Source organism: Panthera tigris, assembly GCF_018350195.1.
Source record: "Panthera tigris isolate Pti1 chromosome F3 unlocalized genomic scaffold, P.tigris_Pti1_mat1.1 chrF3_random_Un_scaffold_98, whole genome shotgun sequence".
Lineage (NCBI taxonomy): Eukaryota > Metazoa > Chordata > Mammalia > Carnivora > Felidae > Panthera > Panthera tigris.
In genome coordinates this window covers 7,273-30,329 of record NW_024962192.1, presented here as the reverse complement: position 1 = coordinate 30,329, position 23,057 = coordinate 7,273, and the positions used below count along the sequence as shown (strand labels likewise).

The following is a 23,057-nucleotide window of genomic DNA, read 5'->3' as shown; positions in this document are numbered from 1 at the left end:
CAAATACATCAAATTCTTAGAGTATTTCAAATAATAACAGAGCAAATATCAAAACTTGAATTACCCCATATACTTCAAATTTATACGTTCTAGAAGCTTTTCATTAAGTCTGTACTTAAAGAAGAAAAAAACAGGAAGATGAACCAGTCATGAATTGAGGGCATTCTAGCTTAGTAAATTAGAACTAGCTTGCCAGGGGCACCTGGGTAGTTAAGCGTCCAACTTTAGCTCAGGTCATGATCTCACGGTTTATGGCTTTGAGCCCCACGTCGGGCTCTGTGCTGATAGCTCAGAGCCTGGAGCCTGCTTCGGATTCTGTGTCTCCCTCTCTCTCTGCAACCACCCCCACCCCAGCTCGTACTCCGTCTCCCTCTATCAAAAGTAAATACACATCAAATAGAAATGAGAATAATTAGAATTCGCTTGCCAGAATGGAGTGTTTGGAACTCAGAAGTTCTAGCTCTATAACCTATAGCTATTTGTTCTTGGAGAAGCCACTTCTCTTTGGCTCAAAATCTCCCTCTATAAAACAAGGGAAATTACTGCCTTATTTTACAAGGTTGATAAGAGGATTTAATGAGATATTATACCCAAAACATGGCCTCTCAGGCCATGGCCTCTTAGGTGATGCTCATTACTCTGGGAAGGGCAAGATAAGACCTTCCCTGACTTCAGAAAAGATGCTCCACAGGATTTAAAGCGGTGGTCCAGAGGCACCTGGGAGGCTCAGTCCATTGGGCATCCAACTCTTGATCTCAGCTTGGGTCTTGATCTCAGGCTCGTGAGTTCAAGACCCATGTTGGACTCCACGCTGGGCATGGAGCCTACTTAAAAAAAAGGCAGGGGTACAGATCTGGTAACAAAGGAGAAAGGGAAGTCCGATCTCTTCCTGCAGCATCATTTGAACCTCTCTGACAGCTTAGAATGGTCCCAACTAACATCTTCTGGCAAAAAAAAAAAAAAAAAAAAGACAAACAAGATCCTCAAAGGGTAACTCATAAGGAAAGTCTAGGCTAAGATATGGGTTCCACATAAGGTCTTTGAGTGTGGAGGGACAGGGGTGTATGGCAAAAGCCAGGAGGCCCAGCTGCCCAAACAGGGTGCTGGTGCTTTGGGATAGCTGCTGAGCATATGTACATGTGCAGTGAACAAAGAAACTTTGTAGCTTTGAAATTTAAGTGTGGAACACCATGAAGACTGAAAACTGGATCAGCAAGGGAATACTGGGAGTAAAGGTCAATCACGACCAGACTGCAGCACCAGTTTCAACAGCAATGCCACAGCAACAGAATCAAAGGAAACTGTAGAATGATCAGGATGTCCTTTTTTCCCCTCCAAATGACTTGTGAAAGAGGACTGTCTCTTTGGTCTTAGGGTGCTCCTTAGGTTCTTGGAAAATTCAAGGGACAGAGTACAGGAGATAGCCCTCAAAGGAAAGTAGAAGGTCTTCTACAAAACTGAACATTTCAAGACCCAAGTTACTAGTTAGAAAACACAGATGTAACATTATTTGTGTCCCATGCAGAGGGGTTATACTTGAAATGAAATGGATAAGGTTAGGATCCTGGAGGATAAAGGTCTCAAAAGTCCTGAGATAAAGAATCCTGCACACATTCCTACTTCCAACTAGTCTAGTCCTTTGCTTGATTTCTGGCTAATGTTGTGGACTAACCGACTGCTATTCCAAAACTGCCAGACCAAACTACGAAATCCCATCTGTTACATACGAAGTTAACAGTTAAATTATTTTAAGCCTCAGTTTAGTAATAACTAGCATTTTAATACAAACACTTACATATTAAAACCCTTAATATAAGCATATTCATCTGCAGCCCATCCATATACATCTTGAGGAAAGGGGTCAATACCTTGCTGAAGAAGAGGCCTGACTAAATTTGTTGAGTTATAATTTACAGCAAGCATGAAGGCTGTTCTAAAATAACAGAGATAACTTCACTCTTAGGAATTTAGAGTTATTTAAACAGCTAATTTGATATACTTTATCAGGTTAATATCTTGCCTATCTGTTCAGAATCGACCATTTACATGTTTCAGTGTTCATCTGTGTAAATGATCTCCAAGACTAAAATGAAGGGACAAAAAGGAAGCTTCTTGTCCCACCTGGGTAATGTATTATAGAGTTGCTAATTTAGAGTCGTTTGATAAACAAGAAACTATGCTAGGTCACTTATCTGAATAGGTAAAGATTTAAAAAAAAATAATTCCCCATGTCTTCTTCATCTGATACAGTGCACTTCAAAGCCATCTAGAGGTCAAGTAAGTATAAAAACTATCTGCAGGCTTGAAATGATAATATTTTAATGCGAATGCTAACAAAATAGGCATAATTATAGTTAACGATGCTGATAAGCATATGGTAGGCACTAAATTAAATGCTATGTATATAAAATATGATTTACGCACAACCACCCTTGAAGGATATATTATTATCCTCCTTTTCATATCAGGAAACATATTTAGTGATGATACGTAACACTCCCAAGGTCACAACACCTAGCCAGTAGGAAAGCTATGAATCAACCTAGTCTTGTGTGAATCTAAAGCACATCTCTTCTTTCTTTATCACCCACCTATAACTTATCCTCATTAAAGGAAAAGTCTATACAGTTAAAGTTATCTTTCATTTTTCTACTCCTACCAATTGAAAATAAAATCAAAAATACATATACTGGACATGAAAAAGGATAAAACCTGATGAGACTTGGTAATAGTAATTAATCATCACTTAGAGATCACCTAACGACATCAGTTTTACTCAAAAAAGAAAAAAAAAGCAATTTAAAGAAAAGTGTCATCCAAAAGACACAACAACTCCTATTTATGTTTAAGATGCATCTTTTTTTTTTTAACATTTATTTGCTTTTGAGAGACAGAGCTCAAGCAAGGAGAGGGAGAGAGAGCGGGATACACAGAATCCAAAGCAACTCCAGGCTCCGAGGTGTCAGCACAGAGCCCGGCGTGGGGCTCGAACCCACGAACCATGACATCATGATCACAGCCAAAGTCATAGACGTAACCAACTGAGACACCCAGGCACCCCAATATACATCTTTGAAGGAAAAATGTATATGAAATAGAAGTTCTTTTTTTTTTTTTAGTTTATTTACGATTTATTTTGAGAAAGAGAGAGAGTGCACACGAGAGTGTGGGCAAGGGGCAGAGACAGAGAGAGAGAGAGACAGAGAGAGACAGAGAGACAGAGATTGAGAATCCGAAGCAGGCTCTACACTGTTAGCACAGAGCCTGATGTGGGGTTCAATCCACGAACCATGAGATGATCACCTGAGCCAAAGTCGGATGCTTAACCAACTGAGCCATCCAGGTCCCTCTATGAAGTAGAAGTTTAAAAAATACCATAAATGGGTTAAGAAGGCCAATATTGTGCCATTAAGTAAATTAAGAGCTGAGAGTCCATCCTTTATAAAACTAAAATGAAATCCCTTTAGTTAACACAAAATCATGTGGCAGAAAAAACAAAACAAAACAAAACAACAACAAAAAAAAACCATTGCAGGAGCAACTGGGTGACTCATTTGGTTAAGCATCAGACGCTTGACCTCAGGTCGGGTCTTGATCTCAGAGTCATGAGTTCAGGCCCAGCTTTGGACTCCACGGCGAACATGGAACCTACTTAAAAATAAACACTGCAAATGACACGAGTCAACATCATCAAGGCATATGAATTCTGCTATACCCTGTTCTTCATGTTGCCCAGTCAGAATAATTGCTTTCTGCCTAACTGGTGATGTGTTTACATTTTTCACTATATAATTATAAATTAATATTCTTCTTCTGAAGTTAATCTTCCTGACTTGAATAATTATTACCACTCTAGAACCATACTAAGGTTGAAAAGAAAACTACTGCCCCTTTTTAATTTATCCTCTGTATGTATATTTGCTGCCTTTTCTACTAAAACTTCCACTATTTGCTGTTTGTTTTCATTTACGGCAACTAGAAGTGGTGTGATGTTATCCTGTAAAAGAGCAAAAACAATTTAGAATTTACAAAATTACACCTTTCCATACGGAATTTTAAAACATACAAAAGATCCTCTAAACTGAAACATATAATACAAAAAGTAAATAAAAAATGGCCTCTTCCTTCCCACCACTGTGCTTTCACCTGCTGCTGCTTCTCTTTAAAATAGCCCTCCTCCACTGGGGCACCTGGGTGGCTCAGTTGGTTAAGTGACCAACTGCAGCTCAGGTCATGAGCTCAGGGTTTGTGAGTTCGATCCCTGCATTGTGCTCTATGCTGGCAGCGCACAGCCTGGAGACTGTTCCAGATTCTCTCTCTCACTCTCTCTCTCTCTCTCTCCCCTCGCTCTTTCTCTCTCTCTCTCAAAAAGAAATACACATTAAAAATTCTTTTTAATAAAATAGCCCTTCTCCACCTTCTTCAATAGATTATATGAAGTCATTCTCCCAAAATCACTTCAAACACTCACTGGTTCCAAGATCGTTGCTTCTATCACAGTACTTATCATGGTATACTGTAGTTATTGTTCCCTATCTAAACCAAGAGCTTCTTGAGAGCAGGGGCTATTTCTTATCTCTGTATCTCCAAACTCCAAAACACAGCAGTATATGCTTTAAGTACTTTTACTGAATTAATAACCTAAATGATGATCTCTGGAGTAGTGTTTCTTAAATTATCTTCCAAAGAATACCTACTTTGCCAGAAGGTAAGTACTATGTCCCAATGGAAAGATTTCATGATCATCTATGTTTGAGAAATATTATAAAACTGCATTATATGTCTGGCATTACAGAAATCCATGTAAATCTGCTCAGTCCCCATTTGACAATCCTTTTTGTGGCAAACATTCACATTTGAGGAATCAGAGTTTCAGGGATATAGTTTGGAGAGTTTTCCGATAAAGGTGAAGCTTTTCCCCAAGTTATACAAACTTGCTTGTCTTCTGTCAGTGGTATCAGGATCCACTGACATCCGAGATGTCAACATAAGGCATCGCTGCTCCAAATGGGTCACTAAGGAGATGGGCTCAGAACTCCAAGAGTTAAGCTTCAAATGAACTTTGATTACTTAGTATTAAATAGCCCATGGGCTTTCTCCTATTATAAAATGCTAAATTTTTATCTTAACTGTTAGGAAGCTCCATATGAAATTTTATTGTCAATTATAATAATCCTGGGACCCTAATACGTATCTACTTCTAAAAAAATTGTTTGTATTCTAGTTGTATTCCAGTTTCCACTGGAATAGCTACTTACTTTATATTTTAGGCAAACTATAAATCGGAAATAAAAATATAATGGCTTATCAATAAAAATTCAAACACTGATTTATACAGATCATTTTTAGCATAATGAAAGTGACTACATTATTTGCATTTTTAGGGAACAATTCTGAAGAGAAAGAGAATATTGTTTGCAATAGGCATAACCTATTCAACTGTAACCATGATTAATCTAATACGGTTTGCAAATATTCCAATAGGAATACGATTATTCAAATGTTGTTTCTTTTAATGTTTATTTATTTTTGACAGAGAGAGACAGAGCATGAGCGGGCAAGGGGCAGAGAGAGAGGGAGACACAGAATCCGAAGCAGGCTACAGTCTCTGAGCTGTCAGCACAGAACCCCACAAGGGGCTCAAGCTCAAAGACAGCGAGATCATGACCTGAGCCAAAGTCAGACGCTCAACTGACTGAGCCACCCAGGCACCCCAGGAATACGATTATTTATAGTACACAGAAAGAAAAAGTGTCTTGTTTTCAAACTAACTTGTGGGGCACCTGGATGGCTCAGTCAGTTAAAAGGCCGACTTCGGTTCAGGTCATGATGTCATGGTTTGTGAGTTCAAGCTCTGCATTGGGCTCTATGCTGACAGTTCAGCCTGGAGCCTGCTTGGGATTCTGTGTCTCCCTTTCTCTCTGCCCCTCCCCCACTCATGCACGTGCTCTCTCTCCTTCAAAAATCAATAAACATTAAAAAAATGAATACAATACAAAAACAACTTAGAAAGTCTAACTTGGAAAATTCAATCCTATTCCGAAGACATTAACATAAAATACAAAATATATATTATAAATTAATATGGATTGCCTTGAAAACCTTGAAATCTTTATCAAAATAGACCGTAAAACAGAGGCGCCTGGGTAGCTCAGTCAGTTAAGCATCTGACTCTTGACTTTAGCTCAAGTCATGGTCTCATGATTCATGAGTTCAAACCCAGTGCCTCCTAGGGATTCTCTCTCTCTCTTTGTCAAAATTAACTTTAAAAAAAATTATCAAGGTTTCTTTGTGTCCAAAAGAGATATGATTAGCACAGTCATATATATATATATATATATATATATATATATATGTATATATGTGTGTGTATATATATGTATATATGTGTGTGTATAAATATATGTGTGTGTGTGTGTGTGTGTGTATATATATATATATATATATATATATATATATATAAAATAAAACAGTAATTGTAAACACAATGCTTATGGAGGCAAAGTAGGTGACTCGAGTAAGTGAAGAACCTAAGTGGGGACAGTAGCAAACTGGAGACACACACACCTCATATAAAAAGGTCAGCCGCTGGAATGCATACCAAACAATAGTATGGGCTCAAAGTACCAGGTATGATTCTATAAGAAAAGTCTGAAATCCAGATTTCTGCATGAGTGTCATAATTTTAAATGTTGACTCAATTTATGGAGGAAACGAAACACATCCAGGGGCCAAATTTAGTCAATAGCCCACGGGTATTTTGGTTGTGCCTAAAGCAAATATTTGTATGGAAATCTTTCCTGAAGTATCAGTATCACGTTTTAGCAAAAACTTAGGCCCCAACACATAATAACAATTGCTATTAAGACTCATAAGAGGGGAGCCTGGGTGGCTTAGTCAGTTGAGCATCTGACGCTTGACTTCAGTTCAGGTCATGATCCCAGAGTTGTGGGACTGAGTCCTGCATCAAGCTTGGCACTGAGCTTGGAGCCTGCTTGAGGTTCTCCCTCTCTCCCTCTGCCCTTCTCCCCCACTCACGCTCTCTCTGTCTAAAAGAATCACCACAAAAAGACTAGTAACACACACCTTAAGAATTTTTCCAATGCTTCTTAAAACTGCAATCTATCTGTGTTTAATTCTCCCAGACTGTTAATCAAATAGACAAATTAGTTCACAACTATGCTGAAACTAAATTATGGAAACAATTCCCAACTGTATTGTCACTAACTACATTTCCATGTTTAAAACTACCATTTGGATTATGCCAGGGCTATATGAATTTAACAGACATCATAAGACAGTCGGTCACATAGCTTCAACTAATAAAGAAGATTCAAGATTTTTCCTATTGCAATCAGGAAAACACTGCTTGTAATAACCAAATGGCTATGAATATGAGAGAGAGAGAGAGAGAGAGAGAGCAAGCGTGAGTGAGTGGGGGAGGGGCAGAGAGAGAGACTCTCATGTGTTTCTGCACCATCAGTGCAGAGCCCAATGTGGGACTCGAACTCACAAACCATGAGATCACAACCTGAGTGGAAGTCGGACGCTTAATCAACTGAACAACCTGGGTACCCCTCCATTCAGTAGTTAGCTTTTTTAAATTTTTTTTAAATGTCCACTTTTTGTGGAAGAGAGAGAAAGAGCACGAGCAGGGGAGGGGCAAAAAGAGAGGGAGACTACAGAATATGAAGCAGTCTCCAGGCTCTGTCTAAGCTGTCAGCACAGAGCCCAACACGGGGCTAGAACTTGTGAACTGTGAGATGATGACCTGAGCCTGAAGTCAGACGCTTAACCGACTGAGCCACCCACACACCCCAGTAGTTCTTAACCAAGAGTTGTAGCACAGTCTCAAAAAAAATATTTCTAAATATCCATGTCTATGTATACATGTTACTAGATTTACTCAAACTCTTCAGGGGAGAGTTTAGGCTTGTTAAAAAAAAAATTGGAACTTCCCCAGGGCACGGGGATTCACCACCACAATTCTAGCTGAGAGCTGGTGCAGCAATCACATCAGTCTCATCTATGTGGCCAACTCCCTCTATCATTTGAAGACTTAGCCAAAAGAATGACTTATCAAAATTGCATTTAATTTCCCTGAGCAGAGGTAGAACAGGGACTAAATGTAAAGTCAAAATGCAACTTGATTTCATTACTTTTAAACTTCTTACTTCCCATCAAGATATTCTAGATTTCAGAGCAGAGTTTAGACTCTTACCTAAGTGGGTGTTTCTGCCAGAATAGGATTATATGACAGTTAATTATTTGTTCTTTCTTCTCCTTGCCCACTTAATCAACCACCTGTTCACTGCCAATCTGATTTCCTCTGAGTCCTCCTACACTTGGTCTCTAGGCAGGTTTGCAACTCACTCTTTCCCTAAGTAACAATTATTCCCCTCAAAAATTGAAGACTCCTTGACTAAACATATAAACTGAAGGGGAAAAAAAAAACAATAAAACAAACAGCCTCTTCTTGTTATTTTCTCTCACTTGTCAAATTTCCAAATTGGCCTACTTAGTTCTGACTGCTCCCTCCTTTCCCCTTTTTTCTCTTAAGCCTTGGCCAATAAAAGATAAATCCCATTTTTATAAATCACTTTTTTATCAAATAGGAACTTGTCAACAGCAGCAATGTTTTTTATTGTAAAATGCATTTGTTTTCTTTGAGTTTTAATACAAATCCTAGGGCAAATTTTGCTTTCCTGTGTTGTTTTTCACTAATAAAAAAAAATTGGATGGGAAAAATATGTGAAAACAAAATAAGTTTTACCTTTAACAAATATATTGTTTTCATAAATATTTGCCATAAATACATAAAACAAAGCAGTATTCTCTGTTTCTTTAGAAGTATCCTCATTTAAAATGAAATCTTAGGGGTGCCTAGGTGGCTCAGTTGGTAGAGCATCCAACTTCGGCTCATGTCTTAATCTCATGGCTCATGAGTTCATGCCCTGCATTGGGCTCTGTGCTGACAGCTGGGAGCCTGCTTCAGATTCTGTGTCTTCCTCTCTCTGCCCCTCTCCCCCTCTTGTTCTGTCTCTGTCTCTGTATCTCTCTCTCAAAAATAAATAAAAAATAATAAGAAGGAAGGAAGGAAGGAAGGAAGGAAGGAAGGAAGGAAGGAAGAAGGAAGAAATCTTAGATAAATAAGTTATTGCCAAATATTTTCATTCAGGGAATCCTTGAACTTCCAAATACGTAAAATTGACCCTGCCCGTGTCAACCAAGGGTGTTCCTCTAGGGGCTTCAGCAGTGAGAGGTAATGCATGTCAAAGAAAAGGAAAGTGGGCCAGCAAGTGTGGCCATCATCTACTCCCCATGTATAGCTACAACCCTGCTGAGGAGCTACACAAGGTTGAGCAGGAGCTACTCTCTGAAGTGGGACACCCCAACATGGTACATGGGTGGCCGAGTGGCTACCAACACAAGTAGATGCCTTTGCTGGATGTCAAGACATGACCTGACCCCAATGCCCTCATCTTCAGAGCACCGGGGCCTGCAGTGCCTAGCACCTACAACCTGCTGCTTTCTCCTTCTGCTTGCACACATCCAAGCTCTCCCTGCTGGGTCTGGGTCTCCATTCTTCCTCCCACCTATCCCCAGCAGCACCCCTTGCCTAAGCCCCTGCATTGCACCCAGCCTCCATCATCACCTCACTCCCCTCTAGACCTTTAGTCCTTTACGGGCTCTGAGACTACCATCCACTTGTAGGCACTAATGGAAACATTTTCTTTCTGGGGTGGAAGAGTGGCTGAGAGATACAACTTTGCCCTTTCTGTGGGCACTACCTTTTTCTAGCCCTCCCTGACTTGGCATTGGAGTTATTTCCATGATGACAGGGCCTGATGTATAGAATTCAGTGAGTGAGTGAGTGTGTGTGTGTGTGTGAAATAAAACATTTTGAGGCTAACATATTCATGTATATATATAAAATTTCAAATATTGTATAAATTGTTATTTACCTTATTTCTTGCTTCAGTATTCACATTATATAGCAGCAGCTTCTCTATTATGGATATATTATCACCAAAGGCCGCATAGTGGAGAGCAGTGTTGCCACTCACATCCCTAATATTTGGATAGGCACCATTTTCCAATAGTATGTTTACACATTTCTCTTCCTGGCACTGTACGGCCTGTCAGTGATATGCCAAGAAACAGAGTGTAAATTCTGAGAATTTAAATTAAGCATGCCAAAAGGTTTCACCACCTCGTTTTGTTTCAAGGCAATAATTTCATTTGCATTCTAAGTAATGACATCAAATCTATCTCAGGCAGACATAGCTGGTACTACATACCTTCATGAGAGCTGTCCTGTTTTCATGATCACAGAGGTTAAGATGACATTTCCTCTCTAGTAGGAGGGTCACCACTTCTGGATGGCCATTGGCACAGGCCAAATGGAGAGCAGTCCTAAAAAAGTGAGAGGACTTTTTAGGAAATGATAGTGCACTCTCTCAAAACTTGCAGTTAATTCAAGAATTTGTAAACATTAAGTAGCATGTTATTCCTATGCCTCCAAAACAAAGGTTCAGTTTTCCTATGGAGAAAGTACAATGTTTAGTAGTGATTACTCATCACACTAATAAAAAAGCAGCCTGTTTGAAGAGACAGAGTATGACATCGGGATTCAGCTCCACTTGGGTTTGAATCCTAGTTTAACTCTGTCACTCACTAGCTATTGCTTAGACTTATCCTCAATGTCCTCAACAAAAGGGGATAAAAATAGTAGTTGTCTCGTGTCACCTGGCTAGCTCCGTCTGAAGAGCATGTAACTCTTGATCTCAGGGTCGTGAGTTTGAAGCCACACAGTAGGTGTAGAGATCATTAAAAAAATAAAATAAAATAAAATAAAATAATTAATAATAAAATGAAATGAAATGAAATGAAATGAAATAAAATAAAATACTGAGTAGTTATCTCACAAGACCTCGTTGTGATGCTTAAATGAGGATCTATGCAAGTATTTAGAACACTTCCTAGCACAAATAACATCTCAATAGTTGTTGGATAATATAATTTTTACCATTACTACTGCTTTACATAAACAACACTTCAATTAGGTACCTTGATACAATTACACCTACTTTGCAGACATGTTTTAAGGATTAGCAAGAATACTGCATTTCAATGATTCTAACATGCTCATTTTGTCACATTTTAATATCTCTGACATTGGAATGCAATTTATAACTCAAAATGTCTTCCAACTGAAAATGGCAGGACTTTAAAAAGTAATTGGTATATAAAATAGTGGGACAGCATAGAATCTTGGTGCCTTCCATTATGTGAAATGATGGTATATACAATAGGTCTATTGCAGTTCTAGTCATATGATTGGCACTTAAATAAATTTTAGTTCTGAAAAGCATTATAGGAAAAGAGGACAAAATTAACAAAAGGAAAACATTTTTAAGAACTTCTTACTTTGCTTCTCAAGAAAGTTTAAGCCACAGGAAACTCAGGATTCCAATGACTAGGAACAGCTCATTTTATTAAATATTGAGGTCTACAGATTGTACGAAAATCAAGTATTTCCAGTGATCAATATTAGTAGTTACTACTCTCATAAATTTCAGAAGGTAAGGTAAAGGTTATCTTTTACAATTTCCTATCTTCAGAAAATTTGAAAGGAAGGAGGAAAACTTCCCATTGAGATTAAGTCCTAATAGTTCAATGTAAAATTTCTCATCTTAGGGGTGCCTTGCTGGCTCAGTCAGTAGAGCATAGGACCTTGATCTCAGGGTTGTAAATTTGAGCCCCACGATGGGTATAGAGATTACTTAAAAATAAAATCTGGTGCAGAGCCTGCTTTAGATGCTCTGTCCCTCCTCTCCCTTTCCCCTTCCCCCTGCTCATGCTTTCACCCTCAACAATAAATAACACTTAAAACATAAAGTAAACAAGATAAAAGCTGGGGCACCTGGGTGGCTCAGTCTGTTAAGCGTGCAGCTCTTGATCTGGGCTCAAGTCACGATCTCATGTTCACTGGCTCAAGCCCCGTGCTGGGACTCTTTGAAAAGTGTATTGCAAAAGTTCCTGCTTTCAGCACGGGGCGTGCTTGGGATTCTCTCTGTCCTTCCATTCCCCCCACCCCCACCCCCACCCCATCCCTCTCAAAAAATAAATGATTAAACTTAAAAAAAAATCTTTAGAAAATAAATAAATAAAATTCCTCCTCTTGCTCATACTGTGCAAAATGAAGTCTTTGAGAACAAAAGGATCTTGGGTAGAGTATTTCCGCTATATAATATATGTGCAGGTTCTAGGTGATAAATAAATGGATGGAAAGAGTGGATAAATACATTTGGAGAGTTCAATATTTTTAAAGAAAAGGTATATAAAGGAAAGCATACTTCTGAAACAGTAAACTTATATCTGCTAGGTCTTATTTTTTTCACAAGGACACAACTAATATATTTTATTTTCATGATTAATATAAATCATTTACCTATTACACGTAATAAAGCTACCTATAACAGAAAACATATGTATATGCTTAATATATGCATAATAAAATCTACAAGTGCAAATAAAAATACTCCCTTTACTTCTGAAGAGGCCAAAAGTTGTCCAAATATGCCAGTCCTCAAAAAACATTTTAATTAACTCACTTTTCTTATTTTACATCCAAAAATATTTTTTAACACAAAGTGAGAAATTATTTTTATGTATATAAGATCAATATTCTTGCTCTTCTCCAGGATTACTTCAACGACAATAAACCCTTTCTGTTGATAATAAACTTTTAATAGGACCTTTATACACCTTTTCCTGCAGAAAGCACAGATTTTCTTTGAAGGCAAAGAAAAATGCATGTAAATACAAAGGCTCAGAAATAACAAATGTCATCACATTTTGTGCATTTTTGGGCTTAACATAAAACTGCTTGTGTGTACCTATGATCACACTGATTTTTGTTCTCACTTAATGATCAACTAAAGCACAGCTCTGCATCTCTGTGTATATCTATTATCTATGCCACTTTCAATGATCACATATCCATCTTATGGATGTAATGACATTTACTTATAAAAGCCATTATACGAGTTCTTCTTAATACATTGCTATTTTAAATAGTGCTGAGAAAAGCAAAATGTATGCCATTTATCTCTAGTGATTTCCTAAAGATATTTTAGTAGAAATAAAATTGATGGGTAAAAGGAATACATATTTTTTAAATGTGGTACTTACACCAAATTGTCTATTGGAAAGTCGAAAACAACTTAAACTTTAAGCGGCAGTATAAGCACCATCACTCTATTTTCACAAAGGTTGTAGACGGAAAACCGTATTTCAGTCCCTTTTTCACTTAAATTTCTTTTTTCCCAGGGACAGTATATTTCCCTATGTCCACTGGTCCCTTGTAGATATGCAAAGAAATACTTTGCACGATTTCAAATTACAGGTTTTTGTTCGTTTTGATTTCAAAGACTTCTCTGTAAAACGAAGATAGATTCTGTTGTCGGATACAAATATGTTGTAAATATTTGCAAGTGCATTGTCTTTTATTTTAATAATATTATTTTCTGATAGAGGCTTTTAGTTTTTTATGTTGCTAAATCAATCTCCAGAATTCTTGATTTAAAAAAACATTTTTAATATTTATTTATTTTTGGGAGACAGAGACACAGTGTGCAAGCAAGGGAAGGGCAGAGAGAGAGGGAGACACAGAATCTGAGCTGTCAGCACAAAGCCTGAAGCGGGGCTCGAACCCACAAAGCATGGGATCATGACCTGGGCCAAAGTCAGACCGCTTAACCAACTGAGCCACCCAGGGGCCCCAATTTTTTTTTTTTTGAGAGATAGAAATAGAGAGAGAGAGAGAGATAAGAGAGAGAGAGAGAGAGAGAGAGAGACAGAGAAGCAACACAGAATCCCAAGCATGCTCCACATTGACAGCAGGGAGCCCGTCGAAGGGCTTGAACCCATGAACACCTGAGATTATGACCTGAGCCGAAATCAAGAGTCAGAGGCTTAACTGACTGAGCCACCCAGGCACCCCCCAAAAGTCTTGCTTTTCAAGTCATTCTTAAGATGGGTAAATAGGCACTTGTGGGATTTTTTTCTGTCACTTTTCTTATTTTGCATATTACAATTTTTAAATTGATATCCCATCTGGAACTTATTTTAGGGAGATAAAATTCTAACAAGTTTTCTCCAAATCGGCTGTTTCTCCACTACTTATGAATAATTCACCTTTTCCTACTAATATGAAATGTCACCAGTATCAAATTCAAAAGTCTTATGTATATTTGAGCGTTGGTCATGTTCTACTCTGCACCACTCCTTTATCGGTCTTTTCAGCTGTTTGTAAATGAATAATTTGTGGAAATTTCAGGTACATTTTGATATCTGGAAGGGCAAATCTACCTCCTATACAAAAACATAAGTTCTTAGGTTAATTCCAGTTTGTTAACATACAGTGTTCTATCACTTTCAGATGTACAAGATAGTGAGTCCAAAAATTTCCTTAATGACATCACAAGAAGAGCATGTGTAGCTCAAAATTCTTAAAACCAGGATGCTTTCATTTGCTTTACCTAACACTGACAAATACAGGAAGGGTACACATTTTGAGAAAAAGGAGTCCTCCTATTCAGAGCCATCTTCCACTTGAAAATGTCCTTCCAAGGTCCCTCAGGAAATAGCATACATACCTAAGTGTACACAGACATAAACTGGATACTGGATTTTGTCCCAAGAATTTCTAGCCCAGAAGTTGATTACAGGAATTATTTCTCCCATTATGCACTTTTCTATGACGTTATGGTGTTGCATCCACGCGACTCCTGAAACAATGCTACGGGCACCAGTGAAAGTTGCAACAAAGTTTATTACAATGAGAGGCAAGGCCAACCCATTGGGACCAACACTCTTGATAAGAGTGTGGCCCGAACAGCCAGTTTACAGAGTTTTTAAAGCCGATCACATCGTTTTATCATTATCTGGGAACAGAACAGATAAACAGTTCCCAGATGAGTTAGAAACAGTTGCCAGATGAGTCAGAGACAGTTATCGAATGAGGTAATTATTTTAGACTTTTTGCCGCTAAGTTGCAACCAGTGGATCTCCTTGACCTTGTCTCTGATGCTCTTTTTGAGGTTTTGTTCCCTTCATTGGTAAAGCCTGAGCCACAAGAGTATGAAGTATGATTTACAAGAATAAAAGCAAGGTTGTTATCTTTTGACCTTCAGTGTCAGAACAAAGTTGTTACTTTCAAGCTAAGCGTTAGCCCTACAGTACAATTCAGCCCTTACAATGGTATGAAAATGAGTCCATTAAAAACAACAGTGCCTGCGCAGTCGGTTGGGCGTCTGACTTCAGCCAGGTCACGATCTCGCACTCCGTGAGTTCGAGCCCCGCGTCAGGCTCTGCTGATGGCTCGGAGCTGGAGCCTGTTTCCGATCTCTCTGCCTCCCCGTTCATGCTCTGTCTCTCTCTGTGAAAAATAAATAAATGTTGAAAAAGAATTTAAAACAAAACAACAACATGTTGTCAAGTCGGTACTTCACCAGTCACGATTTGAGTTCGAACTCAGGCTCATGGCATGGATATTCTGAACTATGCTCTGTAAAATAAATAAATGTTGAAAGAATCACAAAAAAAATGTTGTCAACACTTAATTTCATGTGTATAACTATTGAAATTTGGGTAAATCACATCAAACTTGAGAGTCAAGTGGTCTATTCAGGAATTAACAAGTACGTGCCAGGGCAGCTGAAGACATTGTTTTTGCCGCTCATGCTGTCGGCCTGGTGTTAGACCACGTAGGGTTCCCACGACCGAGGGGCAGCGGGATCTCAGGAGGGAAGAGAACCCAGCACCCTGAGGGAGGGCTCGGATGCACAGATAGAGCTAGGCCAGGTGTGCTCTTCTCCCAGGTCCGTCCCGCCTCCTCCCTGCCAGCCTCCAAGCCCCTATTACCTGTTCATCTTGTCTCTATCATCCACGCCATTTTCCGCGAAGAACAGAATCTGCTGCACTTGCGCTGCGTTGCCCACACAGGCAGCCTTGTGGATCTTTCTGAGATCTCTGTCTTGGACATGGTAACCCAGCAGCAAGTTGTCAATTCCATTGTTCTTCTGCCCAACGCCCCTGCCCTGCCTCTGCAAGCCAGAAGCGGAGCCCAAGGGCGACATGCCCTTCTCCCTCCCGAACCCCCAAATCCTCTTCATTGTGAAGCCTGCGGGCTCCACAGAGACTTCACCCCCGCCCTCCCTTTCCACTACCTCCCGAGCTCAACACTAGCGCCGGAGACAGGCCAAACCCGCCTGGCCACAACACCCCAGCAGTGAGGATCCGCGTTTGGGTAGCTGCCACTTCTCAGTAACCGGCAACAAGCAATACCACCAAACACAAGCGCGCTTGCGCACTTCAGAAGAGGCAACCACTGCGCATGCCACAGAGGCCTAACTGTCAAGGGTACTCACAGCTCCGACGCCGGCCCAGCGCGGTGCAGAGAACAGAGGGGAGGGGCTCCGGTGGGGGGTGGGGCGGGGTCCCTGGGTCCCAAGCCACAGAACCCAGCGGGAGCCAGCACCTCTGCTCACCACGCTCGGGTCTTGCCTTGGCACCCTTCTCGCCCCACGCGCGCCTCCCGAGGGGCCCCTCCCCCGCGCCGCGGCCCAGGGTGCAGCCAGGCGGCCGTGCCTGGACCGCGGGAGGGGGTGGAGGTGGGGGCGTGAGGCGGGGATAGGGACCGGGCCCGGGGCCGCGACTCCCGAGAAGCCAGGAGCCCGCTGCAGCCGCCTCCGGATCCCGGGATGGGACTAGAGACTGTGGCGGAAGCCAGCATCTCCCAGCCTGGGGCAGCGGGGGCCGCGGAGCCAAAGCCGCCGCCACCGCTGCCGCCTCCGCTGCTGAGACCAGGCTGGAGATGCGTGAGTTGACACTGACGTCCCGGGGGACCCGCGCCACAGCCCCTCCATCCACGCACTCCTAGCCCTCCGCCTTGAACTCCGCCCTGCCGGCACAACCCTCCCCGCCCCACGTCTTCAGGGCTCCCACAGCCCCCTCCCTCCCTGAGCATGACCCTAGGGGCGGGAGCGGGAACCCCGGGCCCGGGGGTTGGGGGCTTCGAGACAGGGAGGTGGGGGCCGGATGCCAGGGAGACTATTGGGCTCCCACTCCCACGCCCAGGCCCAGCGGGGCACTGTGAACGGAGGGGAGGGGGCTCCGGTGGGTGGTGGGGCGGGGTCCGGAGCTGCCGAGCCAGGCGGGAGCGGGCACCTCTGCTCGCCGCGTTCCGGCCTGCCTTTGGCACCCCTCTCGCCCCACACGCCCCTCCCGGGGGGCCCCTTCCCCGCGCCGCGTCCCAGGGTGCAGACTGGCCGCCATGCCTAGACCGCGGGAAGGGGTGGAGGTGGGGCCGGGACGCGGGGCTATGGGCCGGGCGCGGGGCCTTGATGCCCGCGATGCCGGGCGCATGCCTCAGCCTCCGCCGGAGCCTGAGATGGGGTCAGAGGCTGCAGCAGACGCCAGCATCTCCCCGCCGGGGCCTCGAGGACCGCGCAGCCATCGCCGCCGCCGCCTCCGCCGCCGCCGCCACCGCCGTTTCCTGCGCTGCTGAGACCAGGCTGGAGATGGGTGAGTTGACCCTGGCATCCCAGGGAACCCGCTCCACAGCCCCTCCATCCACGCCTTCCTCCTGGCCCTCCGCCTCCATCTCCGCGCTCCTGGCACAACCACCCTCCCACGGCGTCAGGGCTCTCACAGCCTCCTCCCTCCCTGAGAGTGACCCTAGGGGCATGAGCGGGAGCCCCGGGTCAGGGGTTGGGGGCGTCGAGACAGGGAGGTGGGGGCTGGATGCCAGGGAGACTATTGGGCTCCGATGTCCCCTCCAGGCCCAGCTGGGCACTGCGAAAGGAGGGGAGGGGTCTCCGGTGGGGGGGTGGGGCGGGGTCCGGAGCCTCCGTGCCAGGCGGGAGCTGGCACCTCTGCTTGCCGCGCTCAGGCCTCGCCTTCGCACCCCTCTCGTCCCACACGCCCCTTCCGGGGAGACCTGCCCCCACGCTGCGTCCCAGGGTGCAGCCTGGTGGCAGTGCCTGGACCGCAGGAAAGTGTGGAGGTGGGGGCGTGAGAGGGGGATGTGGGCCGGGCGCTGGGTCGGGATGCCCGCGATGCCCTGCGCTCGCCCCAGACTCTGCAGGAGCTCGAGATGGGGTGAGAGGCTGTAGCAGACCCCAGTATCTCCCCGCTGGGGCCTCGAGGGCCACGCAGCCATCGCCGATGCTGCTGCTGTTGCCTCCGCTGCTGAGACCGGGCTGGAGATGGGTGAGTTGACCCTGGCGTCCAGGGTGACCTTAGCCGCAGCCCCTCCATCCCCGCACTCCTGGCCCTCAGCCTCCATCTCTGGGCTCCAGGCGCAACCCCCACCCCGCCAAGCCTTCAGGGCTCCCACAGCCCCCTCCCTCCCTGGGCGTCACCCTATGGGCTGGAGTGGGAGCCCCAGGACCAGGGGTTGGGGGCATAGAGACAAGGATGTGGGGGCGGGATTCCAGGGAGACTACTGGGCTCTGATGCCCCCTCCCCCAACAAGCTGGCCCCAGGACCTTTCCCAGGTCCTGGAGGGCAAAGCCTCATGCCTTAGATCCCTTCCCTAGGCCTGGGCAGGGGCGTTCCCTAGGCGCGGGGCTCAAAAGGCTCTTTGTGAGCTGTGTCCCCCACTCCCCAAGCCTCCAGCGGGGTCCTGGAACAGGGCGGGGTGAGGAGGCTGGGACTGTGGCTGCTTGTCAGGCGGAGGGGCGTGGGGAGAGCACCCCTAGTCCTTTCCTTGGGTTTGAGGCGGGGGGGTGGGGGAGCGGCGAGGCTCAGGTGCTTTTCATTGCACTGCCCAGGGTGGGGAAAGGAACCTGGCTGGAAGAGGGCTCTATCAATATCTGCAAATATGAGTTCTGGAAGCTGGGTTGGGGAGGGGAGCCTGGATGTAAGTCAGAATGGTGGCACCTGAGCTGGAGTGCCATGAGAAGCAGAGGTGGGTCTCAGCCAGCCCTAGTAGCTGGAGGTCAGGTGACTCTCCTGGCTCTGGAAGACTCCCTAGAAGGCCTGTGGGCAGGAATACTACCCCAGAGAGACCCCTCCATGGCCCCCCAGAACTGGCACTGCCCCATCCCCATAGCACTCCTTGCCACTCCTGGGACACCAGTCCTGACCTGCCTTGATGGGGAGTTGTGGATACTGGCGGGTCACCTCCCCGGGCAGGGCAGGTACTGAAGATCCAGGCCTCCGGGTGCTGAGGAGATAGGCACAGGGTCTTGGGAAAGTCTTGAAGAGCTTCTGCCAGTCCAGGGAGGAGAGAGAAGTTGCTGGAAGAGTTGGCTTGCTCAGCACTAAAGGGAAGGGCACTCTAGGTAGAGGGAATGGCTGGGGCAGAGGATGTGAGATGTGAGCGCCTGGTCGGGGTGGAGAGTTGTGGAAGGGGGGGGTGGTCAGGCACGGGAGTGACCCACGTGAACGAAGGGAAGGAGGGCCAGGTGGAAGTGAGGTGTCAAGCCATCCCAGCGAGCTGGCACAAGCAAGCTCCCAAGGACAGCGAGGAGCTGATGGTGGGGGCAGTGCTGCCATCTGGCTCAGCAGCCCCTCTGGAGTCTGCCCAGGGTCCCTGCTGTGGTCATGGCTGCTTGGCCCACATCTGCCGGTGGCTGGACCACCCCAAGCAAGTCTGCTTTCTGAGTCTCAGTGTCCACATCTGTCAAACGGGAGACTCCTCCACAGGGTTGTGGGGAGGTCTTTATGAGGTGATGAGTGTAGGGAGCCCAGCACCTGAGAAGGCCTCGGGAAATCCTTGGCCGCTGTGCCAGTATATTTACCTGGAAAACGGGGGCATTGATGTCAGCTGATGGGCCAGGCTCACTTTACCTTGTGGCGATGAGGATCCTGTGAGGGCTGGATGTGACCCAGGGAAGCCAGGGCTGGGGGCACTGCAAGTCCGTGTGCTCATGCTATTCTGGAAGAAGAGAGAAGCAGTGGGCGGTGGCTGGGGTGGGGTGGTCCTCGTTGTGCCCCTATGGGCACCTTAACCATGGCATTCAATGGACCCTGCTGTGTTCCCCAAAGCCAAAGCCTCTTTGTTCTCCTTGCTGCACAATGCACTCCTTCCTTCTAGTCAGCCCTAGCCCTGCACATGGGGGACCAGGGCTCCCTTCCAGAAGGTTCTTCAGACACTGAGACCAACAAACACAATATCTTCCTGTGAGGGGCACTGTCATGGGCAGCCAGGTGGAGAGGACACAAACCTTAGCCCCAGGAGAATGGAAACTAGTTGGGCAGCAAAACCAGTCAGGCCTCCATGGTCTTGCGTAGTACTGTGCTGGCTGCTTAGGGGGTGTGTGCTGGGGTGGCTGGTGGTTGGGGGGATGGGGGCCTGGGCGTTGTAATAATTGCACATGGGACAGTCAAGGGCAGAAGTTAAAAGCAAGGACTCCAGATCCAGTGGCCCAGGTTCAAATCTCAACTCTGCCACTTCTTACTGTGTGAACGTGGACTGGTGACTCTGCCTCTCTGTGCCTCTGTTTCCTTGCCTCTAAAATGGGAACGAGGCACACTAGTGCTATTTGAACAGCTTGGTTCAGTTTCTAGTGAGCATTTATGCCCCCTTTTCAAGAATGGGTCTCCCAGTTCACCCCTGCGTCCTGGAAAACTACACAGCCTGCTCCAGTAGGCTATGGTCTTCCTCTTGTGTGTGAGTCCCTACAGGTGGGGCCTGCCTTTCTGTGTCCGTTACTTGGGCAGGGGGCAATGGTGTGTGCTGGCAACAGGCCCTCTGGGAGAAAAAGGTAGCTGATAAACAGCGTTGGCAGGTTTCCATGGTGTAAATATTCCAGCAAGGCCCATTTGAGGCTACCAACAGCTTAACCATCTCGCAGTGGGAGGTGGTCCATGCCAGCTTTAGCACCCAGGCATTCAGTAGGTGCTTAATAAATGATGGTTGAATAAGGAGAGAAGGCTCCAGAGACTTGGAGAGCTGTCAGGCCATACTGTACTGAGAGAGGGAGGCATCTGACAGGCTGAGGCCAGGACAAGAGACCACTCTGAATAAGTAACCCGTGGTGAGATGGAGGGCAGAGGGGAAGGAGGACTGGTGTCCTCCCTTCCTGGGAACCTCTGCACCTCTGACCCTGCGTCACTTCTGCTCTGGATCCTCTTGACCTTGGCCTGGTTTCGGCTGTCTGCACAGAATGACCTAACTGGATCCCAAGCATTAACCTGACAGAGCTCTGAGAAATGGTCCAGACGGGTCTCAAACGTCAGATTCTATTCCCTTGCTTATGCTGTTCCCTCTGCCTGAATGTCTGTTCCACCCACTTCTTCCTATGTGCCCTGAAACTCTGTCACCCTTTAAAAGCCTCCTCCACCCCAAATCCCACCGACCCTCCTCCCCTTCTGCTGTTTCTCTGGCCTTGCAGCCCCTCTCGTGTGCACCCTGCCTGCCCATAAAAATATTAGTAGCTGACATTGCATCTGGACAGCAACCTATGATAGAGGTACCGTGATAATCCCTTTTGCAGATGGGGGAATGGAGGCTCTGTCTTGTTAATGACCACCCATCTTTTGCCTCTCGGCTTTAGCATCCGTTCGTTGTTCAGAGAGGCTCCTTGCTGTGGGCTAGGCAGAGCACCACTTCTCTTTCTTCAGTGTGTTTGCTGTGGCGTGTTCCACTAGGCCGTGAGTTCCCTATCATATAGGAGCTTAAATGAATGAATGGAATGAATGAGTGAATGACTTTCAGCCCCAGGGAGCATCCCTGTTCTTTTACCCATTCCTCCTCCCTTTCCATCCCTGTGGGAGGAGACTGACCCTCCAGAGGGCATCCTCACACCATGGAGGGATGGTCACAGGGACCCTGCTTAGCCACACCTGCCAGAAGGGAAGGGGAAGTGAGGCTTTGGGTGGGGCTGAAAGCAGGAATGGTAGAAGGGTAGTGGACCACCCTCCTGTGGTCCAGAGTGGGGCTTACATGGGCCCACAGCACTGCCTGTAACCCAGGAAGTTAACGGGGTCCCAAAATACGTTTTCTTGCACTGCCCCAAATGGAAATTCCTCTGTTGGCCCACTTATTTTCATTTTATCTAGAAAAATAAAGTTGGAAATAATCATTCACACACCCTAATTACTCCGTTGCTTTATGAATTTAGAGCCTGTTTGGCTCTAGACTTTGGCTCCTGCTGAAGGAGGAATCCCCTGGGAGGGGCAGGATGAGGTGCCAAGGCAAGAGGCCAGAGCCTGCTCTGACGCTGGGGCCTCCTCGGGGTCTGCCCTCCAGTTGCCCTCTCCTAGCAGGCTGGGAACTTCCCAGAAGCAGCAGCCCAGATGGGGGTCTGAGCAAGGGAAGGTGGCCAGTGGCAGTCTCCAGGATTCTGGTTGACCGGGGCCCATAATGGATGACTCCCCAGGCTGTTCTACCCCACCTTGACCTCTGAGTCATAATAATTTGCTGCTATTTCTTGAGCACTTACTATGTGCTGGGCGCTGGGCCAAGCACTTTGTCGGCATCATCTCAGCTATGCCTGCTAACTTCCCTTGAAGCAGGTACTATTATTCTCCCCATTTGGCAGTTTGAGGGTGCCTGGGGCCCGGGGCTCAGGGCCGGGAAGTGGTGGGGCTGGGATTGTATCCAGCCTGTATGACCCCCATAGCCAGATGGGGCCCCTTGGATAGGCCCCTCAGTCACTCAAAATGGAACGGCCTCTGAAGCCTGGACGCCCGAGACAAACACGTCACTGGTGTCCTGGACTCCAGGCCACCCTCCTTATGGCCCTTATTGCCACTCCCTTCTTCCCCATAGTCCTGGGACTCTGTCTCTGGAAGCCCCGTGTAGCCTCACCTGGGCGGCTTGGGGAAAATACAGACTTCCCAGGCCCTGCCACACCCCGCTGAGTCAGAATCCCACTACGGGAGAGGGGGCTGGAAACCCAGATTTTCAAATGTTGTCCTGGGGATACAGAGGCCTGCAGACTCCCAGAACCGCTGCCCGGACCAGTGGAGTTCAGGCTGCTTTAAGAGACTCCCTTGCCCTTAACCCAGATCCCTATGACCCTGCCCCCACTTGTGTT

The 23,057-nt window shown here is 45.6% G+C and overlaps 1 protein-coding gene across 1 annotated transcript in view; it reads right to left on the bottom strand.

Annotated features, from left to right (window-relative positions):
- Positions 1-16,188, bottom strand: part of LOC122236330 (ankyrin repeat domain-containing protein 26-like) — a 57,444-nt gene extending 41,256 nt beyond the window's left edge. Inside the window, exons 1-3 of the mRNA XM_042977191.1 lie at positions 15,931-16,188; positions 10,302-10,416; positions 9,966-10,139 (exon numbers count right to left, since the gene is read on the bottom strand). Coding sequence (XP_042833125.1) covers positions 9,966-10,139; positions 10,302-10,416; positions 15,931-16,181 — 540 coding nt within the window. The 5' untranslated portion in view covers positions 16,182-16,188. The remainder of the gene's footprint in view (positions 1-9,965; positions 10,140-10,301; positions 10,417-15,930) is intronic.
- Positions 16,189-23,057: the final 6,869 nt, after the last annotated feature.